The 14,000-nt window shown below is 57.1% G+C and overlaps 1 protein-coding gene across 1 annotated transcript; it reads right to left on the bottom strand.

The window, feature by feature from the left end:
* Positions 1 to 28: 28 nt before the first annotated feature.
* On the bottom strand, positions 29 to 10,579 carry LOC111153509 (NUT family member 2G-like). The gene is given in 9 exon segments (XM_022512568.1): positions 29 to 793; positions 1,162 to 1,278; positions 1,995 to 2,123; positions 2,125 to 2,291; positions 2,741 to 2,880; positions 3,268 to 3,396; positions 4,286 to 4,985; positions 6,234 to 6,374; positions 10,150 to 10,579. Coding segments are annotated over 9 exon segments (2,718 nt in total).
* Between the last annotated feature and the right edge of the window lie 3,421 nt (positions 10,580 to 14,000).

Here is a 14,000-nt window from a genome sequence, read left to right as displayed (position 1 = left end):
CGGCCCTGGAGGGCAGGCCCACTTCTCCCTACTGGCTGCAGTGACGCTTCCTTCTCCTCCCTGTGACCAAGGAGTCACACCTTCTCTTTGCAGGCTGTGAGGGGTGAACCAGCCCCACAGCCAAGGCCGGCCTCCCAGACACCCTGAGGTTGGCCCCAGGCAGGGGCGTCTTCGCCACAGAGGCAGGACCCTCACACAGAGCCCGCTTCCTGGACTTTGTAGCTGGGGGGGTGGCCGGGCCGAGGCCTATTCTCCGAGGAGAGGGGGTCCGTGGAGCCCCCCGTGGCCCCCAACCGCCAGGGCTGGGGATGACTGAGGCAGGAGCGGGACTCTGGGAGAGCCCCCAGGGCAGCAGGCTGTGCTGAGAGGCCAGGAGGAAGGCCAGGCTGGGGAGCTCCTCCTCGTCCTCACTGGACCCATCTGCCAGCCCTCGAGTGTCCCTAGCAGGAGGGGCCTCTCTGAGAACCGGGGCACCCCTGGGGCCCAGTCCAGGGTAGGCGCACCTTTGACCCTGGGGAGGGGAGGGGACCCGTCTGGCCCGGGGTGCAGGGGACGCCTGTCGTCCGGGAGAGAGAGCAAAGGCTCTGGGCCCCGACAGGCGTGTCTGTGCTCGGCCGTGCCTCTGAAGGTCCTGGCCGTCAGTGTCTGCTGGGCAGGCTTTGTCGCTGACCCCCAGCCCCTTCCCGGGACCGGTCTCGTGCTCAGGAGTGGGGCCCGACCGGGCTGCGCAGAGGCGTGGGGGTGCCTGCACACCCTCCTCCGTATTCAAGGCCATCAGTCGTTTCTCCACCAGCTGAGGAAGGAGGTGACAGTGAGTGGCCAGCCTAGGCCAGTGAGATGGGGGGTGGGACGGTGGCACGGGGAGAGGAAGGGAGGGTGACCCACGAGGCTGTGGCTCTGCTGTCATCCCCCTGAGTTCCTCCCTCCCTCCCTCCCTCCCCAGGCTCCCCATCTTCCACTTCCCATTCTCGCCTCTGTGCCCACCCGACGCTGGCCTCCCCAGTGCTGTGATTCGCAAGAAGCAAAGGGGGGACAGAGTCACGTGGGTCTTTGTTTTGGAGACCCTCCTCGGGCTCACCTGGGACCCCACTCCCTCCCCTGCATCGCCTGGGTCCCCTCCATCCCCCAGCTTGCCTGGGACCCGTCCTTCCCGTGGCTCACCTCTGCAAGGCTGAGTCCTTCCTCCTGCTCCAGTTTCTCAGCCAGGGCCAGGAGGTCCAGCTGTGGTTCCGAGGACAGCAGTTCCGCCAGGAAGCAGGGGTGGATGACTGCCTCCACCTGGGACAGAGGAAAGAGGCTGGGGCCATACTTGGCAGGGAGCCCCCTGTGAGCCAGGAGGGTCTGCAGGAAATGTGGGAAAGTGAAGACTCACCCATCCTTCTCCAGATGGTGGGAGAAGTTTTAACATTACAGTCACTGGCCCCACTGTCTCTCTCTCTCTCTCTCTCTCTCTCTCACACACACACACACACACACGCATGCACATGTGCAGACACACAGACATTCACACATATGTGTACACAGACAAAACCTGGGCATGCACACACACACACACACACACAAACACCCCCAAAACATACGTGCACTCTCAGAGACACAAAGGACATACCCCTAGGCAGACGCACACGTGAGCAGACACACAGGACCACATGCAGACATACACAAAGACATCCACACAAGGCACAAATACACACACACATGCCTCTACGCACACAGACACGGGTATGCACAGGTACAAACACGTACACACAAACACGATGCTTGGGCATGTGTGCACACACATGTCCATGTGCGTACGCACGCCTGCACGCACAGAAGTATACAGACATGCCTGCATGCACACGGGCAAATACACAAGTATGCACGCACACATGCACACACAGCCCAGGAACAAGGAAAGAGCTTAATGCCAAAGGCCTGAGCTCAGCCCCGATCTGGGCGTCGGAGTGCCAATCCCTGGAATCTTCCAGACACCAGGCTGCGGGCCAGCGCACCTTGGTGACGAAGTCTTCCTGGGAACACAGCTCGTCAATGTAGCTCAGGAGACCCGGGTCCGGGTAGGTCGCGGCCTCATCCTGCTGTGGCTCCTTTCCATCCTCTCCCCATTCACCTGCCGGGCCCCCCCGGGGCCGAGTGGCCAGGCCCCAGCAGCCCCTCCATGATGTCCACGTACTCTCTCACAGCCTCTGGAGGGATCTCCTTGGGCGCCTTGCTCTCCGGGCGCCGCGGGGGTCTGCGTGGCTGCTGGCGGGAGGGCTGGGCCCTGGAACCCGCCTTCCTGGGAACGCACGCTGAGGCAGAGCGGGGAGGAGGGAGGAGGCGTGAGGGGCTCCGGCAGAGCATCGGGAGGGCAGAGTTTGGGGGACACTGATGTCCCTGGGGGCTGGGTCAGGGCCACCGGAAGCTGTGGGCACCGTGGGACTGGCAGAGCGGGGAGGAGGAGCGTCTCACAGCCAGCCACGTGAGCAAGGGCGGACCCACCGATCCTCCAGGGGTCTCCCCACAGCCCACTTCCCAGGCAGACTTTGTGCCGGGTCCTCTGACAGGCGTGGGGAGAGGAGTCAAGAAATTCACTAGGTCAATACCCGTCCTGACAAAGGGCAGCTGAGACCCCCGGCTGCTCTGGTCAAAGACCAGACAATGTCCCCTTGTGGGAGCAGACACGACACAGGGACAGTGGCCTTCCCTCGGCCCCCACTGCCACGGTCCACCAGCTGTCACGGGAACGCGGGGGCCTTACCTGGCTGCGGGCCCGCTTCCGCGGCTGGGGGCCCCCGCCGTTCAGGCTTCGGGGGCGCTGGGGGAGGCAGGCCCTGGGCCACCTTCACCCACTGTAACTTCTGCATCTGCATCTCCTCCTCCATCTCGAACTCCATGAACCTGGGGGTGAGGAGGCCCAGGCCACACTGAGGAGGGGGCCCGGCCCTGGAGCCAGCAAGGCCAGCAGCAGGTTGAGGGACCGGGAGAGGCGGGGCCTTGGAGGGACGGCCGTGGCCCCGGCCACCAAGGAGGCAGCAGGCGGGCTGTCCGGCGCATCGCCTCCACAACCCCCTCGGAGGGAGTCCGACCCCAGGCGAGGCGGCCTCAGGTTCCCCGACCCCGTCCTGAGACCTTCTGGTGGAGGCAGCCGTGGGTCCAGAGCAAGGGAGGGTGGAACCGCCAGGGAGGCGGGGAGGGCGGCCCTCTGGGACAAGCGAGCATCGGCACAGCCAGACCCTGCCCCCGGCCCACTCGCCCAGCAGCCCCGGGCCAGAGACCCTGACTCACTTTCCCGCCATCTCGTAGTAGATCAAGCGGTCAAAGTTGCTTCTGCTCTGCCACTCCTGCACGGCCCGCCACACTCCCTCTTCCAGCGTCATCGTGGGCTTCAGGCGCGCCAGGGACCGCAGCACCGGGCTGTAAGCCGTCGGGGTCAGGGGCCGGCTGCAGTCCGGTCACCCCCAGCCTTCCCCGGGTCCTCTGGAGCCCGTGTCCCCCACCCAGCATGACCGAGTGCTGGCAGGTGGCAGGGGGTGTCGGGGCGTGCCAATCCACCTTCTCAACCACCACGGTCACCGCCTCCCACCACACCAGCCCTGGGCCCTGGGCTCCAGGCTGACTGTCCACTGACAGGAGCAGGGACGTGGTGGCCTGGCAAGTCAGTCCTTCTGGACTCTGCCTCTCAGAGGAATAATACTCGCGGACATTAAGGTGCCCAGCAATGAGTCCAGCCTCTGCAGGAAGTGCCATCACCCCGTGTTCGGGAGGGACCCCAGATGCCATGGTCGGGCCTGCCTGGTCAGAGCTCTGCAGGAAGGATCCCACACCCTCACCCCTGCACCACCTCTGCTCCCTCCCCTCCCGTTCTGAGGGATCCTCTGGGACAGCGAGGGTGGGGCCCGCACAGGACCTCTGCGGGCCCTGCACGTCCCAAGCCTCCTCTGCTGGGCTGGTCCCCTGGCCGTGAGATGCCCCAGGCCCATGTTCCCAGGAGACAGGGGTGACAGAGAGCGCGGCACCCACACCACAGCCCCTCCTCTGACACCCGGACCCTCTCTGCCTGTGAGTCCCCGGCGAATGTCACCGTGATGTCTCTGGAAGGTACAGGTTGGCTGGACAACCCCCCCCACCACCACCCCAATGTCAGTTGAGATGCGTGACTGAAAGGTGTCCTGGACCAGAACGTGCCTTCCTAGAGCAGGGACCCGGCCGCAGCTCTTCTTCCCAGCGGCCCTAGATCACCGCCCTGTGTGCGCGCCCCAAGGTGGGCTTGCGTGAGGGCTGCAGGAGAGCAGAGGCCACTCACATGAGAAAGCAGGAGAGAGCTTCTGCGTCGGGGCTCTGCGGGAGGTGCCTCCGGGCCAGCGACTTGAAGCGCTGCCAGCGCCGGAAGTTCTCGTAAACACTCTTGGGGTTACAGGAGTCCTCGGGCGAGGCCGTGGTCCGGCTCCTGGAAGCTCCGTGAGGCTGTGGCCTGGCGTTGACTGGGGGCACGACGGTGGTCAGCTGCGCGACTGGGGGCTGAGCCGGAGGTGGAAGGCTTGGGGCCAAGCCTCCCTTGCCAGCCTGGGAGCCCCCATGGGCCGAGGCAGGCATGCTGGTCTCCGCCGCAGAGGCTGCCACGAAGAGGGGTGCGGGACACGCAGCACCCCCACAGAGGGCCCCTGGAGCACTCCAGCTGAGGGGGGCCTGAGTGAGGACGATGGTCTGAGTCTGGGGGGTCACTGAGCACCCCTGTTCTGAGCGGACCTGCACGATGACATTGCAGGTCCCAGTCCCATTGGGGCCAAGGCCAGCCTCTCCTGCCACCAGCGGAGTCCTGGAGAAAGCTGGCAGCACCAGGGGGCCACCAGGAGGGAATGGCGGGGTCCTGAGGGGCGGCAGGTGCTGCCCCCAGAGTGGCCGGTGACGGGCGCCGGCAGTGGGTGCGGGGAAGGGCCGTGCCATGAAAGCAGACAGGGAGGCTCCTGGGTCCGTGGCCACATGGGGTCCCAGCACTGCAGATGCTGTGGACAGAAGGAAAGGGCCGGATGGGGTCAGAGAACCCGCAGCCGGGAGGGAGGACCCGGGGCCCCCTTAGCCCCGGGGAGCAGAGCAGTGAATCCCGTGGCATCGCGTGAGGGACATCACGGGAAAAGGTGCGGTTTGCCAGTGTCCGAGAGTGACTTCCATGCTCTGGCCTCCCGCAGGGAACTCCCGCCCCCGCCCCTCCCAGCACGACATCCTGTCTGCACAGGCGGTTGGGCCAGCACTGCCTCTGAGAACCACCCACGGACCCCCAGACACGACTCTCCAGCCTCACGGGCTGCCTCCCAAGACGTGGGCCTGGCTGGACCCCTGACCTGTGGGAAATGGCCTCAGCAGGCCCCCTGGCAGCTGGGGACCTTCTGCAAGGTCCCTCCGAGGCACCTGTAGGGCCTCTGTGAACAGACAGCGTCTGAACCATTCGGGCCCCTCTCCCGCCAGCCTTCCCGTTCCCGACGCTGCCTGGGAATCCCACCCTCTCCTTCCCGGCCCAGCACAACCGAACAAGAACGCTTGACCTGGATCTCTGCCAGGAAAGCTCCCCCCAAACCCTGCGGTAAGCCCGTCTCAGAACCATCCACACACCCGGGACACAGGGCCAGGGTCGGCAGCCCAGAAAACAGGACAAGAGGAAGCAGGTGGGAACTGCGTTTCCTCAAGACGGAGAGCGACCCAGAGCGGCTGAGGAACCCAAGCCCTACCTTGAGGCCTCCTGGTGCCCCGACCCTGCTGAATCCAAGACAAGGCCTACGTGGCCCGGGGACACGTGGGCTCAGAGGGACCACCGGCCCAGGTCTCGGGGAGGACACGTCATTGCACACTTGGCCGCACACAGCCCATGCGACGACGTTCTGGCTAAGACCGCCTCTCCGCCTGCCCCGGCCTGCGCCGCCGGCATGACACACTCCCACCTCTCCCTGCAAACTGCCCAAGGAGGCGTGTGCCCCCGGAGAGAATCGGCGAGACTGCCGCCATCCTTTCTCCACACACGGGGCGTTTCCCCCGACAGGGCCTGACCCACGTCCAAGGAGCCCCCTCCCCAAGGTCCTTGCAGGTTTCTGCAGACTCCCGGCCTCTCAGCCCCCAGGCCAGCTGTCCTTGGGGGTCCAGTGCGCTCCCTTCCTCTGCCTAACCCCAGCGAAGTGCCCCTGGCCGGCGTCACATTTGAATCCCAAGGACTTCAGGGGTGGCCTGGGCCCTGACACGTCCAACCCAAGCCAAAGGCTCACCTCCTTGTAAAGCCATCCCCACAGGCAGAGGACGCCGCCGCCTGGCAGCCTCCACACTGAGGAAAGTCAGGTCCGGGTCCCACACGGTGAGCTGCTCCAGGAGACACTCAGGACCCAAGCCAAGGACGGAAAAGTTTGAATCTAAACAGGGCGAGAACGCAGGACTTCATGACATTCTGTGGCGGGGGAGGGGCGGAGGGCCCCTGCCCTGGCTGGGGGTGGGGAGACATTCCATGAGTCAGGCTCTGGCAGGTGGGCCAGAACCCCAGGTTCCTTTCGAACGATGCAGGGGCAGCACAATTGGGGCGCGCGCCTTTCCAGGCAGTTCAGACACTGTTTTCCGGATTCACCGCACCAAGGTGTGACCCGGTGCTCCTCTGGTTCGATTTTGTATCCAGAGACCTCGGTTTGTGTCCCTCCACCCGCTCTGCTTCCTACCTGGCTCTCGACTCCTTCAACAGGGGCTGCGCAGGGGCGCCTCTTCCTCCCACCTCTTACTCCTGGCAACCCGGCCCCTTTCTCCCAGGAACCCACTGTTACCTGTGTGTTTTTGATCTTTAGAGAGATGCATTGTGCCTCAAAAAGTCAATGTACGCTCTTCGTTTCTTGAAGAAGGAAAGCCTATTTCTCTCCGGTTGAAGGTTGAGAGCGGTCCCAAAATGTGTGTGGATATGCACAGTGATTGTTCTTGTCCTGGTAATGTGGCTCCTCTCCTCCTTTCTGGAGGCTAGATTCCCAGGAGAAGTGCTACAGTCCTCTCAAATTCGAAGGGCCCCATCGAATGGGGTGGCCAATTTTAGCAAATAACAATAATGGACACTCAATTAAATTAGGATCGCAGATAAACATGGAATCAGCGTTTACAAGAATTGTGTCCCATGCAATATTTGAGATATACTTTTCATGCAGATCTTTCCCCCCTTTATCTAATTCTGCATTTAGGTGGGATTCTGTATTTTATCTGGCATCTCTACCAAAAATGTGTCACGTATCCAGTTATTATTAGTCCCTTACCTGTGAGAAAAAGGTCTTGGATATGAACACTCCAGAGTGGTATCTCGGCTTCACTGCAAAGCTCATTTGTGTGTACACACACACACACACACACACACACACACACACACACACACAGAGTGTCTGCGGGCTCTTTGAATGATTTGGAATTTGGAAGAGCCATCATATATCACTGAGTGTCTAGGCTTAGTGGGGGGTGAGGACAGAAAGAAGGCATAGGAGATCTTCCCCTTTCTTACTTCGAAGGGGCACAGAAAGACCCGATAGCCCTGGTTTTTTGAGCTGTTACAATCACTGCTCATGAAATGGATGTGCCCCTTGAGACAAAGCCTCCTGGGGTATCCACTCCTATCCATTTCCCACTCACACAACCAGCTTCCTCTAAGGGCTGGCCGGCCACTCTGAGCCTGGAAGCCCGCTCTGGGCTTGCAAATGGTAGACCCTCGTTCTTTGGAATCCAGGCTCACACTGAATGTGGTCCCATGTACGTGGGAATCATGGTAGCACCCCTTCAAAATCTCACTGACTCTTATCTTCATGGTTCACGTCAATGTCAGTTTATTGGGAACACAATGATGCGAAGGAGCATTGGTGTTTTCTTTGTGAGAAGAGAGGACTGTTAGGAAATGGGCCAAGGGTGATGAGGGCTGAGAACTGCAGAGGCTGAAGCCAGATGTCTCGGGAGACAAGCCTCATTCCCACCGCCATGACGGCAGAGTTCCTACGACAGCAGGGTGTTGGGGAAGGAAAGGGAGCTTTAGAAGGATGGCTCCACTCTGAACTGGCACTGAACAAGAACTCCTTTTGGTTAAGGCGCTGAAACAGTTCTTGCCTCCCTGCACCCTCCTCAAAGGAAAGTTGACTCCAAAGACCACTGTTGTGTGAAAAGGAACCTGGGGCCATTTTGAAGGGGAAGGGCCATGGACTGTGAGCCCAGGGCCTGGGCTTCTTCTCCCCCCTCACCCCGTGTTACAGTGGTGAAAAAAGTCACTTCTCAATTCCTGCCCCATTTCCTCATGATTTTAAGTGTTCTCCCAACACACCCCGTGACTAGGTCTAGGCGATATTTATATGGAATACTTCAGGAGCGTCCCACCAGCCACCTGAAGGAAGGGAGCTGCATGGTGTGGCCCTATGGGACCCTTCCCAGGCCTTTCACCCTACGCAGCCCTCACGTGGCCCTCCACACACACCCCTGCCTGTTCTCTCCCGCAGCTGCTCCACGCACGCTTCCTTGATCTTAGCTGGGGACATGAGCTGAGAGCAATTCAAGCAAATCTCAGTGAACTTAATTTCAAAGATCCGTGTTGGGGACTGGAAAAAGAAACAACTTGGAGACATTACTCAGGCCTTGAGCTTTTATCTTGGGAAGCCTGAAATGATTTTCAGCCGACTTAAACTGTTGCACCTGGCAAAAGCACTTCCTTCCTGCTTCCTGCCCTTGTCCTGTCAGTCCGTCAAGTTGCCACAAGATTCTCACTCATGGCTCAGATGTAGGATCTGAAGGAGCCTTCTCGGGGCCACTGATACAAAAGTGGCACTGTGGGAAAAGGAGCTCGTCTCAATTCCGCAACCATTTCTGTACTGCTTCAAAATCCTACAGCCCAGAAGCAGACGGAATCAAATTCGCCCAAATGCAATTTGGGAAGACCGGTCGTGGAAGGCACCACCAGAAATCCTTCCCGTGCTGGTCTCTGAGCATGCCTGTAGTGACTGCTGAGAGAGAGCCATCTCTGGACAGGGCTCACAGGTCTGCGAAGGACCATGACCTCCACCCAGTCAGAGGACACTGGCAGAAGGCGAGACAGCAGGCTTGTGGGCTGTGGAGTCTTCTTCCCGTGCACTTGGAGGTGGGCCGTGCGAGGCTCCCGAGGTCCGCGGTGCCCGGAAACAGCCCTCCTCTGGCAACGGACTGGAAAGAGATGGGATGACTGAAGCTTCTTCCAAAAATGTCCCACAAAGTCAGGGCAATCCGTTGCATCCTTTTTTCACGCGCACTGAAGTTCTTCGATATTCCAGAAGAGGAGGGAGGGCAGAGCAAAACTGCGGCCATGCCGCCTGCTAGGTCACCTGAAACAGGCGCGTGCCGACCCAAGGCGGAAGACGAGCCTTGCGAGGAAAGCTGTGTGGACGACGCTCACAGTCACTGAGCAGCTCCGCCAAGAAACCTGTTGTGTACAGGCTGTGCCCCGGGGAAAGTCTGGGAATGGAGTCAGGGCAGATCGCGTCGAGTGTTCCCCGGGTCTGAATTCTCCGCCAGAACTGTGCTTCCATGGAACCTTGCGGGGCTCAGGGGTTCAGCCGGGCGCAGAGGGCGCAGAAAGGCGGGAAAGAGCAGCCGACGCGCAGTCCGGACGGAGGTGGCCGGCCGCCCGCGGGGCCCTCGGGCTTCGGAGGCACCTGTCCCAGGTCGTTCGCAAGGTCGCGTCTGAGGCCAGGGAGTGCACGTCTGCGATGTTAGGGCCGTGAGCGCTCACTTCCCACGCGCTGGCTAGAAGGCAGGAGGACCACAAAGAGTGCGGGAGGGTAGTCGTCCCCGTGCAGCCCCCGGCTCCTGGACTTATGTCTTCGGGTCTCTCTGGCACGATTCTCAGGTCCCGTTTTGGCCTACCACGTGCGCACACACGTACGCGCCCGCCACGCACGCGCACGCGCACATCTCACCGGGGGGGCGGGGCTGAAAGTCTCCCGGACCCTCCCCTGCAACGGCCCCCAGCATCCGTTGAGGCTTCCGGTGGGATAAGGCGCGCCTGCGCACGCACGGGGGTGGGGGGTCCCTAACGGTCCTCTGGCTGAGGGCGGGGCCGTGCGTGGCCGCCTCGTGCTTGCGTGAGGTAGGCTTGAGGAAAAGCGCGCGTGCTCCCTGGTGTGCAGGGGTGGTGGCCCGCGGTCTGTGCACTACTGAGGTTTGGCCCGCGGGGACTGGAGTCCTGGTCAATCAATGTCTGAGGCTTCGCCGCATGCTGAGGTGCGTCGCGCAGACCCTCGGGCAGTTCGGTGTTCCAGCTTGGGTCCTGCTGTGGTGAGTACGGTTCCTGCGAGTTTCCTGCGGGGTCCTCGTGAGGTGACGGGTTTCGGGCCTGGCGTCCACACTTGGGGACCTGGGGTCCGGGCTGCCCGTCGGTCTGGGGTCCGTGCTTGGGGGTTTGGGGTACTGGAGACACGAGGGTCTGCCTTCCGTGCTCGGGGATTTGGGGGTCTGTTCTCTGGTGTTTGGGGAACCAGGGGCCCGCGGGTCTGGGTTCTGCACTCGGTCTGGGATACGAGGAGGGCCGAGGGTTTGGGGTCTGTGCTCGGGGATTTGGGGTCTGCGTTCGGGCATCTGGGGACATGAGGGTCTGGCTTCCGCACTCGGGAATATTGGGGTCTGAGTTCGGGTGTCTAGGACACTAGGGCCCCCGGGGTCTGGGGTCCGCGCTTGCGGGTCTGGGGTACTGGGGGCCCACAGGTCCGGGTTCTCGTTCGGGGGTCTGGGGTCCAGGCTTCGCACTGGTCACCTCCGTGTCCCGGGGCCTGCTGTGTGGAGCGGGTCTGCGGCAATTAGGGGTGGTAGTTCGCCGTGTGAGTATAGGCGCTGTGGAGAGGTGCGCGGAGCGCAGGTGGGGCTGATGGAGGAGCGAAGCAAAAACAAAGGATGGCCGTAGGTATCCATTAGGTGTATGGAATTTACAAAGAAGAGTGTTGTAGCTATGTAATTACTGGTAAATACGTGCTGCACATCCGTCATGTGGTTCAAATTAAGTGTGTGTGTGTGTGTGTGTTTGAATTTTTGGGGAGAGCTGGTTCTGATTGTGAAGCCTTGGCCAGCCCACTACTGCGTGTTCATTTGGGACTTAAGGTGGTGTATGCTCGTATTCTGTGGGACTGAAGGGACTGTGTGGGTATGTTTCTAGTGCAAGATGTATGTCTGTGTGTTCTTGGGTTGTTGAGATTTTGCACTTGTTTTGGGGGGTTTGTGGTGTGTATCAGGAGATGTGGTTTATGTGTCTTGGCGGTCTCTGGTGGATTGTAGAACTTCATGGCAGTGGGTGGTTTTGTGCATGTCATATTCGAGTCTCCTGGGAATATGTTTAATGACTTCCTAGTTTGAGGTTTATTTGTGTTTTTATATAGTAGGAATCTGACTGGGATATCCTCATGTGTGGGTTGGTGAGGTCTATGTGGATATTTGGGACTAACAGGAAGTCCTGGGTGTGTTTTTTTGAGGGTGGGGGGAGTTAAGTTTATTTAGAGGGTTTGAGTTGTAATTCAGGCATACTCAAGGTGTTTGAGTAACGCGCTTGTGATTTAGGACTTTGGGAATGTCTGTGTATGGGTGTTAGCCCTGTGAATGTTGGCAATTTGTGTGTAATGTCAGGTTTGGAAGGGTTGTTATTTTTGGCATAGCGTCTATTTAAATATTTTCTGTGGAAATGAATAAAGGAAACCCTATTTAATAGGGACTTGGAAGCTCTCGGGCACTACCACTCACTCCCATTTGTAGACCCAGTAGGAAAAAGCATTCTTGACTACTCCAGCAGCGGAAGATTTTTCTCCTTGCCCACCAGCAGCCCAGCGAATGAAAAGCTGCCACCAACCTGAACTCTTGATCTTCTCCAGTGAACTTTGATTCAAACCCCCTCCTCCCAGCTTACCCCTTTCCTCTCTAAAAACAAGCCCCTCTCCTTTGTTCTCTGCACTGCCTACAATTTATCATAGTTATCGTGTTCCAAATTGTACTTCCTCTGCTGTTCCTGAATAAAGTCATTCTGCTGGTAAACTGACTGGCTATTTTTTGTTTAAGGTTGACATTTTGATGTCATCATCCGTTACAGATGGATCCTCTGTGTATTCAGGGCACACTGATTACATGCATTTTTTTGGTGATTTTCAGGAGCTGTGAGCACATATCTGGGGGTGTAAGGGCAAGTGTGTGACTTACAGGATTGGTGGTATGTCCCATATATGCAGATGAATGGGTTGGTGTATGAATGGGGAGTGGGTAAGGTGTAGGCTTAATCTGTATTCTGTAAGATGGTGGAGTTATTGAGTATTTGAGAGTGATTATGTGTTTGTGGGTAATGTGAAGCTTCATGTGTATTTGGGGGTATAAGGTAGTATGTTTTCATTTTTGAAGCATGCTGGGTAATTTGGGGTATATTGGGGGTATGAGAAACCTGTGTTTGTTTATGTTCATGGAGCATGGCAGATGGGGTAAATATTTTTATGGCATGTATTTTCATTTTCATTAGGGGATTATTAGTACATATCTGGGAGTACTTTTGTACTGATACAGTAATGAGATACGTTTATACAGGGAGCTGGATTGTATTTGCATGTATTGGGGGTATGTAATATGGTTTTGTGAGTATTAAGGAATGTGGAAGTTTGAAATCCTTTTTAAATTGGGACCTGGAAGGGTTTTACATGAATTTATATATGATGTGCTAGAGATGTTTCTTTGTGTTGTAGGAGTGTTTACTGGTTTGTATTTACATTTATCAGCACGTGGTGAATTATATAAGGTTATTCATAGGATTCGGGGTTGTCAGGAATAGTCAAAGTGATTTTCTTTGGAGTATGCTAGGGTTTTTGTACATTTTTTGGAATGTCTGGGGATTGTGGTGGTAACGTTGTATTCTAGAAATGTGAGGATGGTGTATAGTGTTTTGGGTAATGTCTATTTGGAGATTGGGGGAGTGTATGTGTGTTTGTGTTCATGGGTGTGTAAGGGTCATGAGTGTAGGGTACAAGGGTTGTTGGTGTTTTGAGTACATCTGAGTGTGAAGGGTGTATGTATATTCATGGCTAGTTTGTGAGTATGTATGTTTGTGGGTTCAGGGATCCACTTCTGTTACTTCTGCAATGTAATGGTTGAAGAACTTGGTGGGTTGCTTATATGCATGCTTTCAGTGTTTGTGGGGTATTCTTTTATGGATTTGGTAAGTTGGGTTGATTGGCTGTGTGTGTATTTGGGTTCATTGGTGGATTATGGGGTATGTATTCTACAAAATGTGGATGTTTGGTGTGTGTATTTGGAAACAGTCTGTGTAGGTTGTGTATGTTTTCAGAAATTGTAGAGTATGTGCATTTTAGAGGTGTGAGATTGTGGGAATATTTTTGGGTGGTTCATGAAACAACTGTATATGTGGTATTTTTTGAGAGCCTGTCCTTTTCCTTTTAGGCTATTTATTGTAAGCTTGTGGCTAACATGTTAGCTGTTTGTGTGTGGGCATGTGTGTATATAGTTGTAGGCATGGCATGTGAGTATCTGAGGTAGGTAGGATTTTGCCTGTAAAAATCTAGTTAGTAAGAAGAGGTTTGTGTGTGTATTCAGGGTGCAGCTAGCAACTGTATGTGTTTAAGTGTACGGAAGACTGTACATTCCAAGATGTATTCTGGAAATATGTGGTATGTTTCTGTTTGTCTGTTCAGGGTATTACTTGGGGTACAAGTGGATTGTGTGCGCATGTCATATGAAAGGAGATAAGGTGCAATGGAACTGGCTTGTAGTAGCTTGGGATAGTTAATGGTGCATATATCTTCCTAGTTCTGTGACTTTAGGTGGAATTAGTCATGCTGAGAATATTAACACCAGGTGAATTGTTAAATGACACAGATTAATGCTTTACCACCTACTCCTAAGGAGCATCTTATGAAGCATTTGCCAGTATTTACCACTGGTGTGTGTGGCTGTGGTGTATGTGAAGCATACATTCAGGCATTGGTGGGTATGTTTATGGAGTCTCTACATGAACTGTTTGTGGGGCATCT

This window comes from Enhydra lutris, unplaced genomic scaffold, assembly GCF_002288905.1.
Source record: "Enhydra lutris kenyoni isolate GAN:26980312 unplaced genomic scaffold, ASM228890v2 scaffoldscaffold33, whole genome shotgun sequence".
NCBI classification, from domain to species: Eukaryota; Metazoa; Chordata; class Mammalia; order Carnivora; family Mustelidae; genus Enhydra; species Enhydra lutris.
Note: the sequence above shows the minus strand (reverse complement) of the source record. Positions and strands in the feature narration are given on the sequence as shown.